Here is a 23,424-nt window from a genome sequence, read left to right as displayed (position 1 = left end):
CTCCTCTGTGGTTATGTCCTTTCCCGGTCTGACTCTCCCTCCCTCACCCCTCAGCCCTGGCCCCCATTTGGTTGGTCGGTCTGGGTATCTGGATGAACTCTTCATTTTCTTCTGGTGAGAAAAGGGAAAGCCCATGCCATCCTTCCAGTCCCACAAGCATGTGAACAGCAGCCATGGGGTGTGCCTTTTGCAAGAGGGAGCAAGTATTCATTTCCTTAAAGACCTGAGGTCAGAGTGGGGACAGGCTGTGCTGTCAGTACAGCCTTTGTGTGGTGGGGAAAAGCCCCTTGCTGCCTGCTGCTCATCTCCTAGGAAACCACAGAGAGCACTGGCATCCTGCCTTTATTTCAGCTGACACTAGGCTTCCTTATCCACCAGTGTCACCTCATCCCCTGCTTGGCATTCTCAGAAGTTGCTAGTGGTAACCTGGCACCAAACAAAACAGGAGTGTTAGAAATCAGGCGTCTGTTCCTAGTGCCTAGTAAACATTCCATAAGAATTTGCTGAATGCACCTATGCACGAATGAACGCTGTGGTTAAATCAACTTCCTTGTAGCTCCTTTCTCTTGAATCAAATCACTTGCCATATTTAGCCGTATTTTAACCAATTGGTAAGGCACGTATTTACCGTTACACATCACATTGCTGAGGGAAACCCCCAAGTGGATCCTACCCCTTTTGGAAGCACGTGCATTTGCTGAACTCTGTTCTTATTCCACAGAGCATGGAGGAAATATTGATAATCATCCTATTATGAAGGTTTGTTTTCTTTTTTGTGCCTATATTTGCTATAGTAAAAAATGCACAGGAATTATACCAAGCACTTACTGTGTTTCGAGACGTTGTGCAACACTTTTGGAGGGTTTTCCTTAGTTTGTACTCATTGAGTGGCCTTGCTTGATCCCTTTACTTCCCACACCAAGCCATCAGACCAGCCCTTTCTCTGCCCCGCGAACGAGCTCTCTCCTCTGCTGTCCCCAGAGCCCCTGCCTCCCACTTTCCCCTTTTCTTTCTCCTTTACCCAAAAACAATCCCCTCATTGCTCCTGGAACAGCTCAGCCATCAGAGGCCCTGCTTGGTCGCTGCAGGAGGGGCTTGGGCCCAGAACCTGGAGCTTACTATTGCCACTAGTCTAGGAATATGGTTGAAACCCAGTGGGCAGGATGAATCCTGTGTTGCCATTATTTATGGCTCCTTAAGGGTTGGCTCTCTGTGACCCGCCCTGCCACTCCTACAGCCCCTGGCAAAGGAGGTGTGCACTACAGTTTAAAACCTAAGAACATTCTTTCCATGACACATGGACATGTCTCTCATTAGACCATAAACTCTGAGGGCAAAGGTCATGTTGCATAGGTCCTCCTGTCACCCATCCTTGCTATAGCTGGCATATGGGGGGTAATAAGTGACTGGATTGGTGAACTACTGGGTCCTTTTAACTGAAAAGATGAGTGAAGTGAAAACTTTCAGGATGCAAACAACATGGGGTAGTTTCTTGAAAACCTGCCATTCTCTTCTCTTGGGCTACAAGGATTTTCAGCATGGAAGTTTTTAATCTGGGATAGGCAGTGGTGGTTGATAAACCAAGTTTGGGTGACAATAGCCAGCTCATTGTTTTGATAACAGTGAGGTGCTGTGCAGAGCCTACCAAAGAACACAAACCTAACATACTTGGGAGAATGACTCCACATCACTTAGGGAGAGAAATCAAGGTGGGGAGAAGACAAGGTCAAGTGGTACATGGTTTTTGGCCTGGAGAGCAAGATATTTTTCACCATTAATAGTCATAAGAAAAGTGAGTTTTGGGTACAAGATTAGTTCAGACTTGAATATGTCTCTGAACTCCAGTGTCTATAATTATTAAATAGGGGTTGTACTTGCTCTTTCTGAAGAAACGAGATAATAGATGGGAGAGCACTTTGAAACTTGAAAACTGGGAAGGACTAGACAATTATGTTAATGATAACTTTTGTGATTATTTAATTGTATTTAGATATGTTCTGCCAGCAGTTAGAATAAAGACTTGAAGTGACATCTGGGATCCAAAGGGATGGTTGAGACAACTGAGGAAGAAGGCAGGAGCAGAGAGAGCTAGTGGGGTCAGCAAGTCTACAGATGGGGAAGAAAACAGGGTTTATCAAAGGAGCAGTGAGAACTCCAAGACAAGGCTGGATAGTGGGGAGTCCTAGAAATCAAGATTATGGAGAATTCTCAGAAGCTGGAAATGTTCAACAGTGTCAAATGCTGCAGAGGTTGAGTAAGAGAAATGATTAAACTCCACTGTATCTGGTAAACCTGAGTAAATGGTTTCAATAGAGGGTAGCGTTTCCTTCTTGCAGACATATCCCTGCACTGAGCCCTCCCTGCCAACACTCTCTTGCGCCAGACTCTCCTTTCCCTTATAGACAAAGTCTCCTCTACTGTCAATCTCATTGTGAATACTCCACCTCCTCCCTGCCCCCTCAGGAATGGCCTATCTCCTCCCACCATGATTCTGGGGGTGAGGCGGGCTTGACCTTCTTCTTGCCTTCCTTACTGCCTCCTAACTGAGACTGCGTGCCACCGCCCCCCCCCCCCCCCCAGTCTCCTGAGCTTTCTCTGTGTTCCCCAAAGGCTCTGACATTTGGTCTTTGGGCTTTTCCTCTCAGCCCTGAGTCCTGCCACGATTCTGGACAACTTCAACTGTCATGTGGCCAGCCCCACCAACATTATCATGACTGACGGGTCCTACTTCCCCTCCACCCGACTCTGGCTGCCTGTTCCCTGCACAACCTGTGCCTGTTGTTGTCTCAGACTGGCCCGTCTCTGTGATCCCAATCTTCGGCAGCATATCCGTGGTCATCGTCCTTCAGGATGGAAATTCTCCCACTCATGAACTCCTACAGTTCCCCACCTCACCAGCTCTTGATGATTCAGTTTTCTCTTTTCTGCATTGACTTCTGTCTCTGACAGAATTCTCACAGTCATTATTTCAGGGATTCTTTTCGACCTTCTTTCTTCCTTGTCTTTCCCTCGTACTCAGCCACCAAGACTCCACCTTGGAGCAAGCCTCCTAATTCATCCTCTGCAGTTCTATATATGGGTCCTTGTGGATTGCTAGTGAACATTATATGCTTTTTCTGCCTGACAATCCCTAGACAGCTTTAGGGAGTGTCTCCCCCTCTTTTCCTTTTCCAAATGTCCACCTCAACATCTTGCTCACTCTCAACATACGGCCTTACTTTAAAAAGGCCTTTCTTTCTCACTAAGAAAACTGAGGCTGTAAAGTACAGAGTTCTTTATCTTACTCTTCAGTGTTTATGTCCATCTGGCTCCCATCTTTCTATCCTTCTCCTTTTAGGAAAAGAACTACTGATCTCTGTTTATTAAGGCTTTAGATCTGCCTCCCCTACCCCACCATCTGCACCTGTATCTTTACTCTGAGTCCCTAAACTTTCTCACATTTGCCCCATATGAAAGTCAAACCAAACCAAAGACCCTTGCTACCATTCTCCCTTTCCCTTCACATGGAAGCTTCCTGCAAAGATAGGTCTGATCAGCTTTCTTCTTCTTTTTTTTTTTTTTTTTACCTCCCACTCCCTAATAGGGTTTCTGCCCAGTTGAGCCCCATGTAGACCAAACAAATTGGCACTTCCCTTCCTCCTTTTGATGGTCCTCCCTGAGCCATTTGATCTGCTTGCTGTCCCTCCTTTTCTTCCCCTTGGCTTTGCCCATATGTCTCCTCTTTGCTGTCAAATCTGTTAGCTCCTTCCCTTTATTGGCTCCCTTTGGACTTTCATCCCCTAAATGCCAGAGTCACTGGGTTTATTCTGTAGTCTGCTCTCCTCACTCTGAGTGTTTTCCCTGGCTGACCTCATCTGCAATCATGGCTTCAACTGCCAGTGCTTATTGAAAATTCACATGCCTCTAGCTCTTGCTCAGGCTTCCCTTCGTGTTCCAGACCGATATGCCCAGCTGCCCCTTGGACACTGCCACTTCAGTGTCCCTCAGTTACTGCAAACTCAGCCTCATCCTAACAGAATTCATATCTTTTCAGCCAAATTTCTTCTCCTGGATTTTTTAGGTGATATTGTCATTATCCAGGATCCCAGCCTCTTTTCACCATTTCTAGTCAGTCATCAACTCTGGAGAGATGGAAGGATTCAAGTTCACTGGAATCCCAGGAATAGAGAGAAGCCCAACACAGTAAGATGCAGAAGTGGGAGGGCCAAGAGAAATTGGATCTCTCAAGGATAAAGCGGCCCCAAGTGAGTATAGGTTGTACATGTCCCATTTACAGTTTCTACCTTTGTAAGGTCTCCAACTGGCTCCTCTTTTCCTCCAGGCTACTGCTTATCCCTGTGTCTTACCCAAAAGCAAATCTTATTAAGTCATTGGCTCTTTTAACTTTTGGACAGCAAGTTAAAAATTCCTTAGCTCCTCACACAGGGTCCTTCAGGATATGGTCCCTGTTTACTCTCTGGCCTCATTTCTTGCTACCACCTACACATTCTTTTTGCTTCAGCCACATGGAAGTTCTTTCAGCCCTTTAAAAGCATCAGGCCTTCATTTAGGGGTTCCATGCTCCTGTGCTTGGAAGATCTGTCCCACCATGTCCTTCAACCCCATTCGTTCTGCCATTTCTACTTTTCTTTCAACACTCAGCTCAGGCACAATTTCCCAGAAGCCTTTTACAATTCCAACCTGGTTTTCTCAGTGCTATCATAGCATCCTACATAACATAAAAATACCCTTATCACATCTCACTGTAATCAGTTAACTTGCTTCTCCTCCCTAGTAGCCTGGGTTACTTTATGAAGGCAGGCAGCTCTCAGTCTATCTGGCTTTCTATCCCTAATGTTTAGCTCATGAACAGTACTTGGAATAAACAAACAAACAAACAAACAATCAACCATTAAAGTTTTAAAGCTTAAGTAGAGGCTATTTAGCCTAGTAACCTTTTCTCTTAGCATTTAAATAGCAAGTCATTTAGTTGTGTCATTTCATATGCTAACCGCATGCATCTTCATTCCTGAAGGCCTGTGTGGTGTTGCTGGCCCATTTACCAGCGGGAAAATCTGAACATTTAAGAGTGCATCTCCAGGAGGTATCTGCCCCCAGCCTGATGTCTAGCAGCCCGTCGTCTGCAGAACCCACCAGATCAGCGTCCTTCTCCTGGCTTTGACCTACACCACACCTATGGTCACTGAAAAAGGTGGGCAGACAGACATATTTATGGTAATCTCTCTTTTGTCCTTCGGGTAAGGAGTGCATGGGGTATGTTTGTCTATGTGGATGTGTGTGTGTGTGGAGCGCGCCTGAGTGGGCAAAGAGGAAGAGGGCAATGTGTACATCATTTCTTGGCTGATGCCTTCCCTGCCCTTCTTGACTGGGCGATGTTCGCCTCCCCACCCTCTCTGAGCACCTTATTCTCCCCCTCTGCACTGATCACAGCTTAACTTGCATTTAGGTGATGAATGCTCGTCTCTCTCGCTATCGTAAACGGCACGAGGAAAGAAACCTAGTATATTCCCGTTCACCCTAGTAAGCCCCCTGTCCTGTAGCACGCCTAAGGCATTACTGGTATTCTAGAAATATTTCTTCCAACGGCGTTTCTGGGCGGGACTGGAGAGACCCACCGCCTATCCGGGCCAGCGCCCGCCCGCGCGGCCCGACCCTAGCGGGCAGTAACGCCCCACCCTCCAACGGCCGGACGAGGCGGAGCCGGGCGGGGCGCTCTCGCGGGGACAGTTCTTCGGCTCGCGTGGGCGCGGCCCGGGGAGGGGGAAACGCTCCGGGGGCGGTGCGGCGCCCGGCCCAGGCCTGGCCAATGAGCACCGGCCGGCCGGGGCTCGCGGCCGGCGGCCCGGGCGCGCGCGGGGCTGGGCGTGCCCACGGGTGACGCGCCGGACTGGGCCGGCCAATGGGCGATGGGTGGCGGGCGGGCGGACCTGGCGGCCGGGAGCTTTAGGACGCGAACCGGAGGCCGGCCGGACAGACTGACGTTTGGCTGCGGCGCGGGAGGCGCGTGGCGGGGATGGCGCTGGCGCGGGCCTGGAAGCAGATATCCTGGTTCTACTACCAGTACCTGCTGGTCACGGCGCTCTACATGCTGGAGCCCTGGGAGCGGACTGTGTTCAGTATCCTGCGCGGGGCCGGGCGTGGGTGCGGCGCGGTGGGGGGGGGGGGGCCGGGGCGGCATCCTCCCGGGCCCTGGGCCTGGCGGGCGGGGGGCGGCGGGAGGGCGGAGAGGCGGCCCCACGGGAACGGCGCGCGCGGACTGGCCTCTTCGCGGCTGGCGTGTGGGGCCGAGGTCTCGGGGCCCAGAGTGGCGCTCCCGCGTTTGCAGGTCGGAGGCAGATCTCTTGAGATCGGAGGTCGCTGGGGAGTCACTTGACCTGAGAGAAAAGCGTCTTTATTGCTGGAGGAGATCTCCTAGGGCGATGTCTGCCTGGTGTGCCCTCGCCTGCACTTCGGCCATGCCAGTCTTTGATTCAGTCTCCTGTTCCTGTGGGAGGCAGGGACCGTGTAAGAGGAACACACCACTCTTGGCTTGGACGCCTTTGACCTTTAACTGTCCCTGCTTTAGCTCGTTTTGGTCCTAATGAGAATGCTAACCAGTTTATCAGCTTTTAAATTAGGTTGTGAGTTTGTCTTCATGGCATTTCAGTATAGTTTTTGAAAGCTGTTAATTGTATCTTTTTGGTCTTCAAGATCGATAGTTTAAAAAGTGTGGTCTGCTCGTTAATTTGCTGTTTACATAGTCCGTAGAAGTCAAGCGGGAGAAGGAATTTGTGGTTATTTGTAGATAGTGTTTGAAACTGTGTTTTCGGTAGATAGCTAATTAATACTTGTTAATAACTACTGAGTGTTTGTTACGAGCCAAGGAAGTGTGCTAAGCACTTCACCTGTATCTTAACTCATCTAACTCTCACAACCTCAGTTAATAACTCAAGGTTGTGAAGAGAGGCTCCCTCTGGTCTGTCTCCATTTGTCTATGTTGACTTCCCTTAATATTATTCTTGCAAAATAAATACGAATAATGAGATGTAACTTTTTTTTTTAACTTGAGGACCAACATGAAACATATTTTACATAACATGGTTGCTTCTACAGAGCCTCTCCTCTTCAATGTGGTTTAGTTTGGAGTAGCTTCAGAACAACTATGCAAACACATTGTTGCGTTGTGGTAGAGTGCCTGAGGTAATTTCATCCCAAGCCTTAATAAATGTGTTTATTTGTATTGAACTAGCATAAGATTGTACTCAAAGCTGAGTCTTTTGTTTCAACACTTTTAAGGCATCTTAGCTACTTAAAAGGAAATTTAGTTTTATTATTGGCATTTCTTTCCAAACCTGGAACTTAAGAACCAGAATGCATATTTTGGATTTACTTTACTGAATGTAAAGTATTCTCTAATTTCCTCCACCATTTATTTGTAGCTGCACTGGTCTCTAAATTCTGTAGGTTAGAGTGCAGGAAGTCATCCTTGTAAAATGTATACTAAAATATAGGACATCTCTTGACTCAGTCGTTAAGAAGTGAATTTAAACAATGCTGTGCTAAATTGAAACTCTTTAAATCAGAAGTTGAATGTAGAGCCCCACTATCAGAGTATTCTGTAGATTTTACACTTAAAAGCTTTTGTTGGCATGTGGATGAATGCTACAGTGTCAGTGGTGTTAAGGTTTTTTTGTATTATGTTGCAGTAGTAATAGTGTCCTAGAAGTACCTACATGATGGCTTTTTTCAGGGGTGGGGGATGAAGACATAAATTATGAAATAATATGTAGTGCCTCTGGATTTTTGCCTTTGAAGCTTTTGTTTGTGGGACCAAAGGATTTCAAAACAAAAACAAAAACAAAAACAAAAAACTAGTGAGAAATGCAGCCAACTAGAAAGAGACATGCTGGGAACCACTGACTTTAACTTCCAGAGGGAAAGTTTTTAATGTATTTCAAAAGTCCCCTTTCCTTACTGGCAGCCATCAGTGGGAAAGGAAAGAGCAAGTTTTGTAACCAGTGAAATACTCCCTTTAGTGCCTCACTGAATAGCATTGTAACTGTGCTGTTGAGGGGAAGTGGAAAATTAAAAATACTTTGTTCAAATAAATTGAAGCATAAGTAAACATTATTTTAGCCTTGCCTTTTTAATTAAAAAAAAATAAAGCTTTATTCTGTAATTGCTGGGTTATATTTGCCATCTCTCTGTGGCTTCTTATGTTTCCATGGCATTTTATACTTCCATTTATTTTAACCAAAATGTGAACAGTTTTTTAGTTTATATTGGGGATTTGATTCCCCCTGAAAGGCATTCCATGTTTCTTCAAGAAAAGAGGTGTGTTTCCCCCCCTCCAGCCACACTGCTGGAAATGCAACTAATACGTGACAAACATTTGTTTATATGTTGATTTTTCATTTCAAAGAAATCACAGAAGTATTTGGGAAATGGTAAAAGAGATCTGATTTTAAACCACTTTTAGAGTAGCTTTTAGACTTGGCTGTTTCTGATGAACAAAATTAAGTTCTTGGAGAGAATTCAAACTTTTAAAGAAATGGAAAAGACTGTAGGTTGAAAGAACTTCTTTGATTTACTTTGAAGATGTTAACAAAGTTAACATTGCTCTGTCTACTCATTTGTTAACTATGTACATTTGCTGAATTCTGCATTTTACAAGTATTATGTACTTTCTAGTTGCCAGATACTATTCTAGATAGTAGGGCTGTAACTATGAATAAAACAGATAAAATATTTATTCTAATGTCACTTGTAAATAAGTGAAAAATATAGACTATTAGATTGTTATAGCTGTTATGAAGAAAAATAAAACAGATAGGAACCAAGAAAGAGGGCATGTTCTTTGATTTTAGCTAGAGTGGTCAGGAAGGGGACATTCAGAAAGATTTAAGCAGGAAAAAACTTCAGGGGATTGAGCATCCCAGGCAGAAGGAACAGTAACTACAAATGCCCTAAAGCACCAGCATGTCTGGCATTTTTCTGGGACAGCCGAGTGTCTGGTGCGGCTGGGGCCAAGGGAAGGAGAGGGTGAGTCGTAGGCAAGGAAGTCAGATCTGGTAGGGCCTGCTAGGCATGGGGTGAGAATTCTTGAGGTGAGGGAGGTGCTCACACTTTTTGGGTAGAGTCACTCAAATCCAGTAACAGTTTTCTCACTGACATTAGTTTTTTTTAAAAAAATTGAAGTATAGTTGATTTATAATGTGCTAGTTTCAAGTGTACAGCAAAGTGATTCAGTTATACATATATGTGTATGTATATATATTTTATATATATTCTTTTTCAGATTCTTTTCCATTATAGGTTATTATAAGATATTTCACTGACATTTTAATATTTAATAAAGTAGGAAAATAAGCTATAGGTATATACATTTTTTTTCTCCATGAGACTCAAAGCTGTTTTCATTTTGAATGGAAAAGAAATACAGCCTAGGAACAAATTTGTTCTCATTTTTAATGTACTGAATTCTGTTCTAAGTTTCCAAGAGGATGATTTCATTTCTTCCTTCAAGGAAATTAGATCCAAGTTTAGGAGAAATTAGAATTTACACATGTTCTCAGATGTATCCCCTTCATGTCATTCTGCGAGGGAGCCGGGCAGTGAGTGTCCTGGGGTGCAGGGCGGGAAGCCCGTGATGGACTGGAGTGCTCAGAGACCCTTCAGGGACGAATCTGAGTGTTTTGCTATATTTTTTCCCACATGGGAAGAAGGTATGGACTGGGGTGCAGAGGTGTCCTGGGATGGCGAGTCCGCCAGGCTGACTGGCTGGAGCAGGGATTCTTTAAGGCCAAATAGGTGGGAAGTCAAGTTCAGAAAGCAGGTTGGGGCTGTTTATTAATTGAACAGACACTTCTGTGTGTGTACCTTGTGCCAGATGCTGCCCTAGGTGTCTATGATATATTAGTAAGCAAATGAGGCAGAGATCCCTGTCCTCGGGGAACTTTTATAACAAGTGGAATGAATATATGGTATGTTAGGTGGTAAGCATTATGGAAAACAGGAAAGTAGGTCGCTGGATAAGAAATGTGCAGATGGGATGGAGTTGCTGTTTTTATAGAGGCTATCAGGAGAGGCTTTGTTGAGAAGACATATTTGAGTAAAAATGTAAGGGAGATGAGGGAGTTAGCAGGGTAGAAATCTGAGGGAAGAGCATAGCTGGCAGAGGGTATAGCCATTGGAAAGTCCCTGAGTCCAGAGCTGACCTGGCATGGATGAAGGCCATCACTGAGGCAGGTAAGGGGGGAGCAGAATGAGCATGGGGGAGAGTAGCAGGTGGTGAGGTCAGAGTCATTGGAGGTCCTGGAGGTCATTGTAAGGACTTTGGTTTTTAATCTTGGAGAAAAAAAGGTGCTCTTGGAAAGTTTCATAGGGGAATGATCCAATCTGACTTTTTAAGTTTGAAAAGGTTTACTTTGGTTGCAGCATTTGGAATAGATTAAGGATGGTCAGAGGAGGCAAGGATAGAAGCAAAGGTAGGTGTTTTCGATTGAGAAAGGCTTTGAATGATAATGAAACAGTGAGCATTAAAAATTTTAAGCTGTATACTATTTTCAGTAGCAACTATTTATTTTCTTAGATTTTTGCTGTGTCCTCAAATGCTTACAGCTAGAATTAAGAAGGATTTTTCTTCGCATCTCAGTATACCAGAGTAATTAAAGTATTTGAGAGTTTAGAAAATATGAATTTTTGAATTGTAAATGAAAAATAGATTGTACATCCTCATGGTTCAAAACTCAAAAGATACAACAAGGTAGTTGGTGAAAAGTTCCTTCTACCCCTGACCTGGCACCCCGGGGCAACCAGTGTCAGAAGTTTCCTGTGCATCTTCCTGAGATATTCTGTGAACACCTGGAAAATACTCTTCATAGATGTTGTTTTGGTGTGCATGGTTTAGTGAAATCAAGGTTTTTATAAGCCATTCAAGAGGTGTTTGTGGCATATATTTTGCCATGCCCTTTTGGAGTTACTAACAATGATTGATATGGTTTCCTACAATTAAGTGTCTGTGTGTGTGTGTGTGTGTGTGTGTGTATGTGTATGTGTATTTCCTATCTAAAGTATATTTTGTAAGTGAACACAACAAACAGAACAAAATTGACCAAGCAAAGCCCTGTATATTGGCCAGTGGGGACCTTTAGATCACTGTCTGTCTCTGTCTTTGGCAGAGCTTCCTCTCAACTAGTCAGTGAAGGGAATTACCTTTAAAACCCCAATTCACCAGAGTCCTCTACTAGAACTTTTTTCTCAATGAGCTGTTTTGAAGAAAATGTATGTAGAGAGTCATCTGACAATTTAAATAGATTTCCAGTGAAAGTCAGCATGTGATTTGATGATTAGGCAAAATTCTTAATATCAGAAAGTTACTTCTAGAAAAATATTCTCAGTAAATAAGCTTAATGCCTTTTAGAAAGATTTTTATCAAAGTACTTTGAAGTCAAATGTTGTTTTGAATAACCCTGAAATAACCTGAACATTTTGCACTACCTTCAAACTTATGTAGAAGAATAATTTCTTCCCAATAATGTTCAGTCTTTCTTTTGTATTTTAATAACTTCTTCCCAATAGTGTTCAGTCTTTTGTATTTTACGCAGTTTCCTCTGGATCTTTCTTTTGTAGAAATGAATACAATTTTTTGTTACCAGGGAGGGTTAAAGGCGGAAAGCAGAGGTAGGAATAATTGTTACCGATAAATTAATGCTTATAATCCTCCAGCTCGGTGGTATTCAGGCTTTTCATTTGTGTATCCCCAAAGGAACAAAAAGGACCTACTTTGTATCTTCTCATTCATTTAAGTTGATATCTGAAATCTTTCATAGTAAATCTAGACAGTTACAAAGGATTTAATATTTTGCTTTTTATTTTATTATTGTATATTTTTGCTAAAATCTTAAAACCATACTTTTTTCTTATACAATTCATAGAAATTGTTCATCACATGACCTTATTGGCAAAGTTGGTCCTCATTGTGAAGCCAAATAGGCAAAATCAGCCTTCATTTCTGTCAGAAAAAGCCCAGTGCCATTTTTCTGTTCAAAGAATTGTAATGTAAACAACTTCAGTCCTGCCTTACTTTTTTGTTGTTGCTATTGTATAATTTTATTTAACAGTCAGTGGTTAGTTCTCATCCATATTGACTGTAGATTTCTGAAAGTGGTGACGGGTACATAGGTAACCAATGTACAGAGCTTGTTTGGTGAACCTTCATCCTCATTATGTTTTCTGGACAACCACACACCCACACAGTGTGGGACATTCCTTATCCCTTTGGCCTCGGCAGCTTTGTTGAAACTGGTGTCACTGCACACATCGGGTGCTCCTATCTCCCTCATGGCAAATTTCCAGATCTCTTTCAGTGCCTGAGGGGCACCCTTCTTGAAGCCCACTCCCTGGGTGCGCTTGTGATTGTTGGCAGTGTATTCTTTGGTCTCTACTTCAGCGATGGCAGAAAGGCCCTTCTCACCATCCTTTTGCTGGAGCCATTTTGCCAGGCTCAGGTTGGGAAAGTGTCCCATTTCTGAATTCAAATTTTTAGGTGCACAGATAGATGAGGCTTGGTGCTGTGCCAGGAGTTTCATTACCTGAATGAAGTAAAGTACAAAGGAAGTTAGTTGTTGTTCCTTTGTTTGCTCTCCCAGAGGTTATTTTATACTCTGGGGAAAGGTGTAATTGTAAGATTCAGTAAGTAAAGTGGGAGGAGAAAGGTGTAGGAGGGAGTGGGAGGGAGAACTAGCTGATCACAGTTCTCAGATCAGCTTTCTGAGAGATCACAGTGGAAGCTGAAGATTTGTAAACTGATTCCCCTTAACCTAAGCCTCCTAACCCTCATTCTAACCCTGATCCTAAGCCTCAGAAAAGTCTTGTTAGCCCAGGGCTCCTGTGCTTTAGTTTGATGACAGCTTCTCTAGCTTGTTTTACACTTGATGTTGGCTGGTGATGTGATATGTTAGACTCCTTATTTGTACTGCCTTGGATATTATAAATTTTCTCTAGTAGCTTTCAGGGAAGGTGGAAGATAAAGCAAACTATGCTGCATAAGAACTGGATGATCCGTACCAGGATGTCAGGGGAAGTCATGGGAGGTTGATGGAAGTGGGTATAAAGCACATATAATCTACAGTGTTTCAGCATGTGATACCTGTGATTTGTCAGTAGAGATGATTGTGGATCCTGTCTTCATTGCTTCATATTCTTAAAGAGCTTGTGACCACCCCCCTCTTCCCCTCCCAGCCCAGGCTTTGAGTATTGTAACATTTGTGGTAGTTAAAAGCCAGGGGTATGGTAAGTTATTTAGATTAAAAAAAGATGCTCAAATTTAATAATTAAAACTATATGTTCCAGAAGGTCTACTTAATAGAATATATATATATTTTTGCTTAGAAATGCTTCAAAAATAATGGTGGGAAGGAAATAGCTCAGTGGTAGAGCATGTGCTTGGCATACATGAGGTCCTGGGTTCACTCCCCAATACCTCCGTTAAAAAAATAGTTATGGAATGATGGAAAGATAGTATTTATGACAAATAGTTATAAAAAGTAGAATTACTACTAATAAAAGAATTTTGGCCATCTTGTGTTATATGTATTCCTGAAAAATTCTCAAATAAGAGGATTTGTGGGAAAATAGCATTGGAGCAGACCACTCAAAATCGATGCAACTTCGTAAGCAGGCACTAACAGATGCAGCAGTTGGCATCTTTGGGGACAACTTGGATAGCCTGGGCGGCAGGCTGGAGGCTGCCCCATGGAACATTACCAATGCAAGGACAGAGTTGACTGGAAATGCTGAAGTCACAGAGATGGTGTGGGCTGCCCTGAGGGTGTGCAGGAGGCAGTGCAGTCCTGCCTTTAGCTGAGAGCTGTGCTAGCCTGGAGGGGTACCTATCTGGAGAGAGAGCCTGGGTGCCAATGCTAACTTTTAATTTTCTTAAAATAGAACTAAATGGACTCCTGCCTGTGCAGCAGCTGAGCTGAGGGATATTTCTTGCTGAAGGTTTTAATTCTTTTCCCACTAATCTGGTTCCTCTAATTTAGGAAGGATCCTATGTGAAATAAGGCAGCTCCTGTGTCCTCCTAGTCATATATGGGCTAATTAATGTTCCGGAAATGGGTTGTAGCAGAACAGATTATATTTTAGAGAAGACTGGTAATTTCTTTCCCCTTGACCCCAGCACTTCAAATCCTCATGAGGTTAATAGAAGCTCTAATTATAAAGGCATACAGTGGTACAGAGCCTTGGTGTCTCCAGGCTAGAGCTAAAACCACTTCTGGGATTTCATTTCAGAGTTGAACATGTTCATTGCTGGTTTCAGCAGCATACTTTTTGTTTCGTTTTTAGAGTTTGTCATCAAGTTGTATTTTCTAAAATCAGTTTCCATACTTAGGTATAATTAACACTACAGAAAGCTCAGAGAATGGGCTTTGCTTGCTAAACACTAAGTTCTGATGCGGATGTGATATCCTTTAATATGGCCCAAGGGTATCAAACTGGCTCACACAGGCCTGTAACATTATCAGTATCTTCTACTTGCTTTCATTTAAGGCAGCTAGAAAAGTATCAAGAGATAGTTGATATATTTGGTAGAAATAAACCTTCTTAACATTTCTTTTGATGATGATCTCCGGTTTTTCAAGGTCAAGGGAAGAAACCTGCAATAATAAGGAAGCTTCCTTTTTGGAGTGTCATTCAGTAGCTGACACCTGCTTTCACTTGGGACTTTGATTGTTTTTCACCAAACAGCCTGCAGTAATACTTCATCAAATGCTTTCTTTTTTCATTAAGATGGTTCCTTAAAATAGATTAGATTTATCAAAACTTTTGAATATTTCTAAGGTAAACATAGCATTGTAGAGTTGATTTTACAAAAGATATTTGACTAATGGATTGTTTTAGATGACATTTTAGCTTTGTTTTTTGATGTGACCAGTGCCATCAGACTTAAATTATTTAGATTAGTGAAGAGGTATTAAGTCATACCCATTGGAACAAAGGTCCTGGCCTTTTCCCAGTGAGGAACTACTTTCGGTTTCCCCAAAGTCTTGTGAATAGATTGCTAAAGTAGGCAGTGATATTGTGGGGTTCCTGGCTGGGGCCGGAAATGTTAGTTACTGTGTTCTTACTTCTGATGTACTGTACTTATCTTTAAAATGTTTCCTCTTTTTGTTATTTTATTTATTTTTTTAAAGTTGCTGGGAAAAGGATTCGGGATGGCCCTTGTATAGGCAAAAGATCTTTATTTTTTCCTGTCTAGCTGGGAACTTAGCAGCTCATGATTAGTTGGGGGATCCCTGTTAAAGGAACAGCAAACAACATACAGATACATAGTTTCACATCTATTTGCCTTTTAATCCATTGAGCCCACAAAATATTTATGTTGTATCCAGGTTATAAATAATCTCTGATTGTTCACTCAGCCCTTCAACATTTACCCTCAGCGCTTGCACATATCCTGGCACATTATCTGCTCAGTTCTTAAGTGATTGATGAAGTGCCTGCTTTGTCTCACAATGCACTGCAGCTGGAAGCAAGGAGCAGCTGAGGCATTCACTCTCAAGCACTTAAAGTTGAGTGGTAGAGATGGTTATAAACACAGAGGATGGAGAAGATGGGTTTTGAGGTTGTTTGTTTGTTACAGTGTAGATTTCACTACCTTTATTCTATATTTCTTGAATCATGGAGCCCCTTCTAAAACATAGACCTGATTAATCTATGTACATCTGCTGATACTTATACAGACAACAATAAGGGTTTGGTAAATGGAAAGATTACTCTCTATTACTTTGGGTATTATTTTCCAACGTAGGTGTACTATATATATAACATTGATTATTTACATCTTTTTCTGGGTGTGTATGTGTGTATATTCTCAGTGTCTCAAACAGAAGATGAAGGAAGATTGAAAAGTGGTACCTAAATGCCCTCTACAAGCAAGTGGGATCCTAAAATTTTAATGCAGGAAGGGACCTCATTTTGTGGAGAAGAAACTCTGGTCCAGAGAGATTGTGATGTTCTAGGATTATAATCTAAATTAATAAATCAGCAGGGTGACCTTGGGCAATTTCCAGACATAGGTCTGAGTCATAGTGTTAAATGCCCAAGCACTCAAACAATAATTTCAGTACAGCTTGTATTACCTTTTGTTGCAGAATGGATTTGATTTCCAGATTTTTGTATCATCTGAAAGGTAGGTGATGTGTGTCTGCATTTCATAGATGAGGAGACTAGCGATCAGAGAGTTTTTGACACAACCAGGGATTGGCAGAATTGCAGCTCAAACCTGGATCTGCTCCAGTGCCATGGTGACTCCAGTACTCATTTCTCATACTTCACAGTGTCTCAAGGATACTTTAAACTCTGAGAGGTGTGTTAAAGAATGCGGTGGTTTGAGAAATCCACTCAAGTACCAGATAGCAAATTATAGCTGGTATACTCTAAATGGTGTATGTTTAGCTCTGTTGGTGAGAACATTTCTAAGGAGAGGAAGGTTACACATTCCTTAACCTTGCAGATGTCACAATAAAACCAATGCCTGAGAGTGTCAATAAAACTGCCATTTTAAACGATGGCAAGCATAATCTCAGGGAATGTTCAACTCAGTATATCGGGGCTATTTCAGTTACATGGCTAAAACTGCTTAAATTGCATTGGTAGAAAGCTACTTTTAAAAGATACCTTCTTTTTGCATGTTCTGCAAAATGATTATAAGGGCTAGTAGAAGTTCCTTATGGGCAGTTGTTTACTTGTTCACTTAATATGAGTGTCACTGTATAGTTAAATCAGTTTTAAATATTTTCTCATGATTGAGAGCTTTAGAATAATTCTGAAACTTAATTGTATAGAAAACTTACTTTTAGAGGCTTATTTAATTACTATGATTCTAGAAATAATTAGGAGAAGTGGGATCAGGATATAGAAAAATTTTGGGGGGGAAACAGGATAAAAGTTAAATTTAATAACTGGCTCTGGATAAAAGGTTAGGTTTATTATTGTTGTTGTTGTTGTTGTTGTTGTTGTTATTTGGGCAGCTAATAAATTGGCATTTGCATCTAGGTTCAAGTGATTTTTGATAATTTTCTGTTTATCTTGGCCAGAATTTAGAGTTGTTTATTCTGTTTCTGAGAGCTAAGACTTTCTATTTCCTAGTAACAAATTAGATCCAATGATGCCCAGCCCAAACTTTGTCAAGAAGATGCTTCACACAAAACAACTTTTATTCTAGGACTATATGCAGTTCTATTTTACTTCACAGTTCTTACTTACTAAAAAATGTTACTGACTATTCAGGCATGCAGAAAACCCCATAAAGAGTAATATGAAAGTGTACCTGTGCCACCAACTAGCTGAGGAAAACATTACTAATACATTTGAAGATCCTTTATGCCCCTTCTCACTTGCTTCTCCCTCTCCCCATTTCAGCCCACTGAGTAACCACTATCCTGAATTTAGCATGTGTAATCACCACTTGTTATTCCTTTTCCTCCATACATATGCATCACAACATAATGCAATAGAAAGTCATGAACTCTAGTATCTTATATTTTAACCAGGCAAAAACCTTTTCAAGTTTTGGTAAGTTCTTGTTTCACTTGGAAAAGTGTCCTGATTTTTTTTTTCCTTTTTCAGTTTTATTAGGTAGAATTATTATGGTTCGACCGCACATACACATTATATTGTATGTAATTACGTATATAAAGTATACTGCACCTTTTTTTAGTTTACATATATGTACTGTTTCTAAGAACAGATTAGAGCTTTAGCTTTTTAAACTTACATAGAAAATGTCCTGATTTTATATGCATGTGAAAATGTAAAGGTTTGACAATTCAGTGTTCACAAAATTGAGCTTAAGTTTCTGATTCCTGTCTTATAGTGGAGCAATTGCTGTGCAGCTAATTTATGCTTGTTCCTTAACTGATACATTCTCCGCACTAAATTGAAGAATTAGAGTGTCATAAAGAGTGTGTAATATAATCTTTCAAATGGTGGCTTTTTAGTAATTACTTCTTACAGGAATTGAATTTAAGCCAATGACCTGAAGATTATTACTATACCATTTCATTTGCTTGAAAGTCTTACATAAAAGTTGATTAAAAAAAAAAGAACAAAAACAACAAGTATTTTGAAAATATGATGTTGCTTAGAAACACTTTGTGTTCCTTTTCGGTAGTCACCACGGAGTTTGTCAGTCACAGTAATATGTGGAATATGTAGGAAGCACCACAGTAAATCTAGAGTCAAATGGTGTTTCTTGAGCGATTCCTTTATTCATCAAATATTTATTAAGCATATCTTATGTTAGATCTTGAAGATACAGAAATAATAAGCTATTGTTTCTGTGTTCAAGGAGTTGGTAATCTGGATGAGATAGATTTATCTACAAATAGATAATGTCAGGTGATGAGTGCTGTATGATATGAATAAAGAGCTTTATGAGCATCAGGGAGTAATTCTGCCAGGAGGTTGGTGTAAGAATGGAAAAAATATGAGTGCTAGGGAAAGCCTCGTACAAGAGGGGATAACTCACTGAGCTCTAAGAATGATTAGGTTTTACTTGGAGGAATAGGACTTTTCATGTATAGGAAGGTGTCACAGTACCCTGGTTAAGAACACAGATTTTAGGAGTTTGACTGATTTGGTTTGGAACTGGCTCCATGGCTTACTCTGATTTTGGAATGTTACTTGAACTTGCTGAAGGGCCTAACACAATGCCAAGCACACACTAGACATTCACAAAATGAAAGCTGTACCACCATTATCCTTACTTATATCATTAAGCCATAAACAAAGGCAGAGCAGTATGAAAATATGGAACGTTGTTTCCTGAGACTCACATAATGCGGCGTGAGTAGGATGTGTGTTTGTTGGGGGATGACTTGGAGCGTGGGGAGGCATGATGGAAAAGTAGCACAGTACAGTGACCTTTGAACAAGCAGGGTTATGGGTGCTGACCCCTGCATAGTCGGAAATCCAATTATAACTTTACAGTTGGCCCTGTGTATCTGTGGCTCCGCAGAGTCAACCGACTGTGGGTCATGTACATTGTACTGTAGGACGTACTTAATGAAAAAAATCCACGCATAAGTGGACCACTGCTATTCAAACCCTTGTTGTTCAAGGGTCAACTGTAGATGCCCTTGGTCCCCACCCTGACCCATTTGCCAGCAGTGTACGTATCCCCTGCTGCTGTGAGTGCTGTCTGCCAGTGCCTTTAGCTGCCCTCTGCTCCCGAGTACTGCCCAGCCAAGGCAGCTGTCTTGCGCAGGTGGTTTTTCCTCATCCCATTGTGGAGCCAATGAATGACAGTTTAAGAGATACAAAAGGTCAGGCCTCCTGCCTCAAAGCAATGCCAGCATGTGGTTCAATGCATGCTCCAGGGCGCCCTGTGGGAGCTGAGCCCCTGCACCTACTTAGCTTCCCCCCACCCACTCTGCTCTGTTCTACTCAGTCCCCTTCTGCTAAAAGTCCCTTAAGAATAACTTGTACGAGACTCCTTGTTCCAATTTCTTGATCCTTGTCTACTTCTTGCACTCTAACCTAAGACAGGTACTTTGGGCTAGATTGGAAATGTCCTGGATGCTTGGCTTAGAATTCCTATAGGTGCTATCCCGTAGGCAGTGGGGAGCCTAATGCATTTAAAAGGCTCACTCTAGTAAAGAGTGGCTAGGAGCCTAAAATGGGAGTTTTTACATGATTAAGTACGGAATTATAAATATCTCAATCATTGATCATTGGTTAGGGTAGGGAAACATGAGATAAGAGTCATTTGTAGGGGTTCGAAAGAACTGAGACGTCTTTAATCATTTAAATTTGGGGAGAAGGAATCAAAGCAGTTTCTAGATTGGGTGACTAGGCAAGTAATTAATCTGTAGTTATATCAAATAGTGTTTCAGCTACTTTCAGATCATTGGAAAAGTAAGACTCATAGGAAGAAGTGGTTTTGGAGAAAGTTAATGAATTCCAGTTTTGGCTCTTGAATTTAAGAAGATCATGGATGGAAATGTCCAGTGTCATGGGAACTACTTGTCTGTAGTACACAAGCTGTGGTCGGAGCAACATGAAAATGGTTGTGTGTAGGACCCAAGGCAAATCCCTGGGAACTCCACTTTACCGTGTAGAATCCTTTTAGATGCAAGTATAACAAAAATTGTCTAAAGGTGGTTTAAGGGAAAAGGGAATGTATTGGCTTATGTATCTGAAAAATCCAGTGGTAGGATGGGCTTCAGGTCATTTGATCCGGGTTCTGGCTCCATTTTTCTGCGAATCTTTTTGTTCCATCACCTTCATCTGTCAACTTCTGTTCTGAGTTTTGCTTTTCTCATGGAGGCAAAGTGACTCCAGTGATTCCAGGATTCCATCAGCAAATGGCATTTTCTAGAAGGAGAGAGAATCTATTCCTGAATTCCAGACAGAAGTCCTAAACTTTGAGCTGGTTGATCAGATTTGGGGGTGGGCATTGTTACAAAGAGAAGCTCTTAACTGGTTCAGATCCGTCAGGGCTTATGCCTGGAGATGGGGAAGGGTCAGGCCCACTCAGAGAGCACGGCTGCTTTCCTCTGAGGAGGGATGGAGTCGATGTTTGGGAGAAAAGCACAAATTTAGCTCTAATTATCTCTCACATTAGTGTAGACAGAGAAAAAGAGCCAATGAAATAGAAAAATAATGTGAGAGAGGGGAGGAGAGCCCTAGAGAAGTACCTCAGCTCTGAGTGGGAAGGAATTGTGAAGAGGAAGGGTGAAAATAGCATCAATTCAGATGGCTACCAGAGTTGACAGGCAGTATCGGTGACCTGGGAGCAGTGTCTGTAGCCTGGCGGGGCAGAAGGCAGATGGGTGGGTGCGGGTTGAGCAGTGATACAGCAGCTAGTATGTACCTTTTTTTTTTTCTAAAGAGCTTAAGTGGTAAATACAAAGTGGTTGTTTAGAAGAGAACTGGATTAAGGGAGGTTGTAAAGTAAATTAAAAAAAAATTGATCATGGGAGACTTTTCATCCATATTTGCTGGATGACGAGAATGAATTTAGGGTTTGAGTCGGATAGCTCCCACTTAAGCTCTGGCTCTGAAGACAAGTATGGCCCTGGACAAGCCCCTCAGTGTTCTGTCAGTCTCTGGTGAATCATTGTCACAATAAACCTTTCACAGGAAAACTGTAAGGGTCAAGCAAGATAATACATAAAAGAGGTTTGTCAACTAGACTGTTAGACAAATATTAGCTGGTAGTAAGCACATTGTTTGCTTAAACCCTATCTTCTAGTAAAGGAATGTCAGATATTATCAAACCACTAGTATGTAGAGCCGAAAGGATGAAAGACAGGAGGTGAGGGAGGAGGGGAGAGAGATAGAATGAATGAATGAATGAATGAATGAATGAATGAATGAATGAATAAAACACAATTCCAGTTTGGAAGCAGTTTTTCCTCTGAGCATGGCTGCATGATTCTGCAAAGCAACAAGCCCTTAGATTTAATGTGATTTTTGGTAGCATTATTTTGTGTGGCCCAAGAGGAAGGCTCCTTGTTGATATGCATATATGCAGTTTAAATGCCTTTTGGAATGCAGAGAAAGGAACACAGTGCAGACTGGTTTTTGTTTAGGTTATTAAGATGACTTTCATTTGATGTTGTTGCAAATGAAATTATTATTATTAAATTATTAACAATAAATGTTTAATAGTAGCAAGTGCTACCAGTTTATGTCATTAGTATATGGTTGATCTTTGTCTGGCTCTAAAGCTAATATTTTAGCCACATTCTAGTCTAAATAATTCTAAAATTCTTGGGTCAGACATTCCTATTACTGCAAAAGTAATACTGCAGTCATTGATACTGTACAATCGCATTCCTATACATTTCTGTTTCTTAGTTTGAACAGTGTCTCTTTCTATGTATCATTTTAAGCAACCTGATGTTTTGAAATATAATAAGGAGAATAATAGTACCTACCACATAATGTGATGGTGAGGATAAAATGAGCTCAGGTGTAGTTAAGGTTAGTGGTTATAATTAGAGTTATTAGTTTCTTATAAATACTTGATATGCATGACAAAGCATCAAGTGAATGGATACTTCTACATAAAATAGTTGTTGAAAAAATTTGGGGTTTCAGTTTTGAAGAAATCAAGAAAAAGCAAATGAAATGAAGTTTCCTTAACTGCAGCTCAGACTCCATGCTGGTTTCCATCATGGGGATGGCGCTGTACACGGGCTATGTCTTCATGCCTCAACACATCATGGCGATACTGCACTACTTTGAAATTGTACAGTGACCACAATGTGAGCAGAATCAAGACACTCCTTAGGGAAGAACCACCCTCCGAAGTTGGAATGAGACTTCATCAGATGTCATAAGAAACTCTACTAGATATCAACATAATCAACCCTATGAATATAAAGACTAAAATTCATGAGTAGAACAGGAAAACAATCCTGACTCATGTGTTGTGTTCTTTATTTTTGATTTTGAAAGAGGCTCTTGTATAGTAATTTTTGTCTATTTTAACATTGTAGTCATTTGTACTTTGATATCAGTATTTTCTTAACCTTTGTGACTGTTTCAATATTACCCTGTGAAAGCTTTTCTTAATGTAAATTTGAGTACATTTTAATTGCCTTCTATTTCTAAAACCCAAAGTCATTAGTTGGGCTTTACCATTCTTGCTATTGTATGGCATACACATCTGCCTGGATATATTTCTACTCTTGACCAAAGTTTTGTAAGAAAAAATTCAAGATTTGGGGCAGGGGACTGGGGAGGGAGGATATTTTATTGAGAACTATTTACAAAAGATTTATCTGTAGGTTTGAACTCAGGAGTACAGTTTTAGCTATCTAGACTCTACTCTTAACAGCTTTTACTTTAAAACTACTAAAGCGTTTCTTAACAATGAAAAAGAAAGATCTTGCTAAAGTTAAAATAAGGAACAGCTCACCTTTTAAATATTCAATCCTTGTGTGGACTCATTTCCAGAAAACTTTGGTGATGATTTCTTGTGACAAATGGTGGTTAAGTAGCATTATTATGCAATGCTTAAATACCGTAGAGTTTTTAATAGAAGGTTAAACCAGTTTCCTCTGAAGGCTGTTAGTAACAATGTTCTTCCTTAAATTAATTTTGTGGTTGTAATGGGTGCTGCAAATGCGTTTGCACATTGCAATATGATGAGATGAATTGTTGTTAAAAACTATAGCAAAAAGAAATGAAAAATTGGTTAAAATCCTTTCACTCTTAGTATTTTTTTTTTAAGATTTTTATTCCTTAAATGTAAAATGACTACCTAATTTTTTGATGTAAACTCATTAAATTCAAAGATGGAAAAATCAGTTGATGTAGCAGTGTTTTTTTCCCTTGATGGTTAACTATGGATCTGATATTTATGTTTCTGAATTGATTGCAGTGGACAGATAAGCAGTAAGTATATCTTAACATGTCTCTCAACAT

The 23,424-nt window shown here is 41.2% G+C and overlaps 1 protein-coding gene across 1 annotated transcript; it reads left to right on the top strand.

Moving 5' to 3' along the window:
• Positions 1–5,954: 5,954 nt before the first annotated feature.
• SPTSSA (serine palmitoyltransferase small subunit A) lies at positions 5,955–23,306 on the top strand. Its single transcript, XM_031453564.2, has 2 exons — positions 5,955–6,116; positions 22,149–23,306. Exons 1-2 carry the CDS (start codon positions 6,014–6,016, stop codon positions 22,250–22,252), a joined length of 207 nt encoding a protein of 68 aa, XP_031309424.2. The 5' UTR covers positions 5,955–6,013; the 3' UTR covers positions 22,253–23,306.
• Positions 23,307–23,424: the final 118 nt, after the last annotated feature.

Source organism: Camelus dromedarius, chromosome 5 (genome assembly GCF_036321535.1).
Source record: "Camelus dromedarius isolate mCamDro1 chromosome 5, mCamDro1.pat, whole genome shotgun sequence".
Taxonomy (NCBI): Eukaryota; Metazoa; Chordata; class Mammalia; order Artiodactyla; family Camelidae; genus Camelus; species Camelus dromedarius.
Note: the sequence above shows the minus strand (reverse complement) of the source record. Positions and strands in the feature narration are given on the sequence as shown.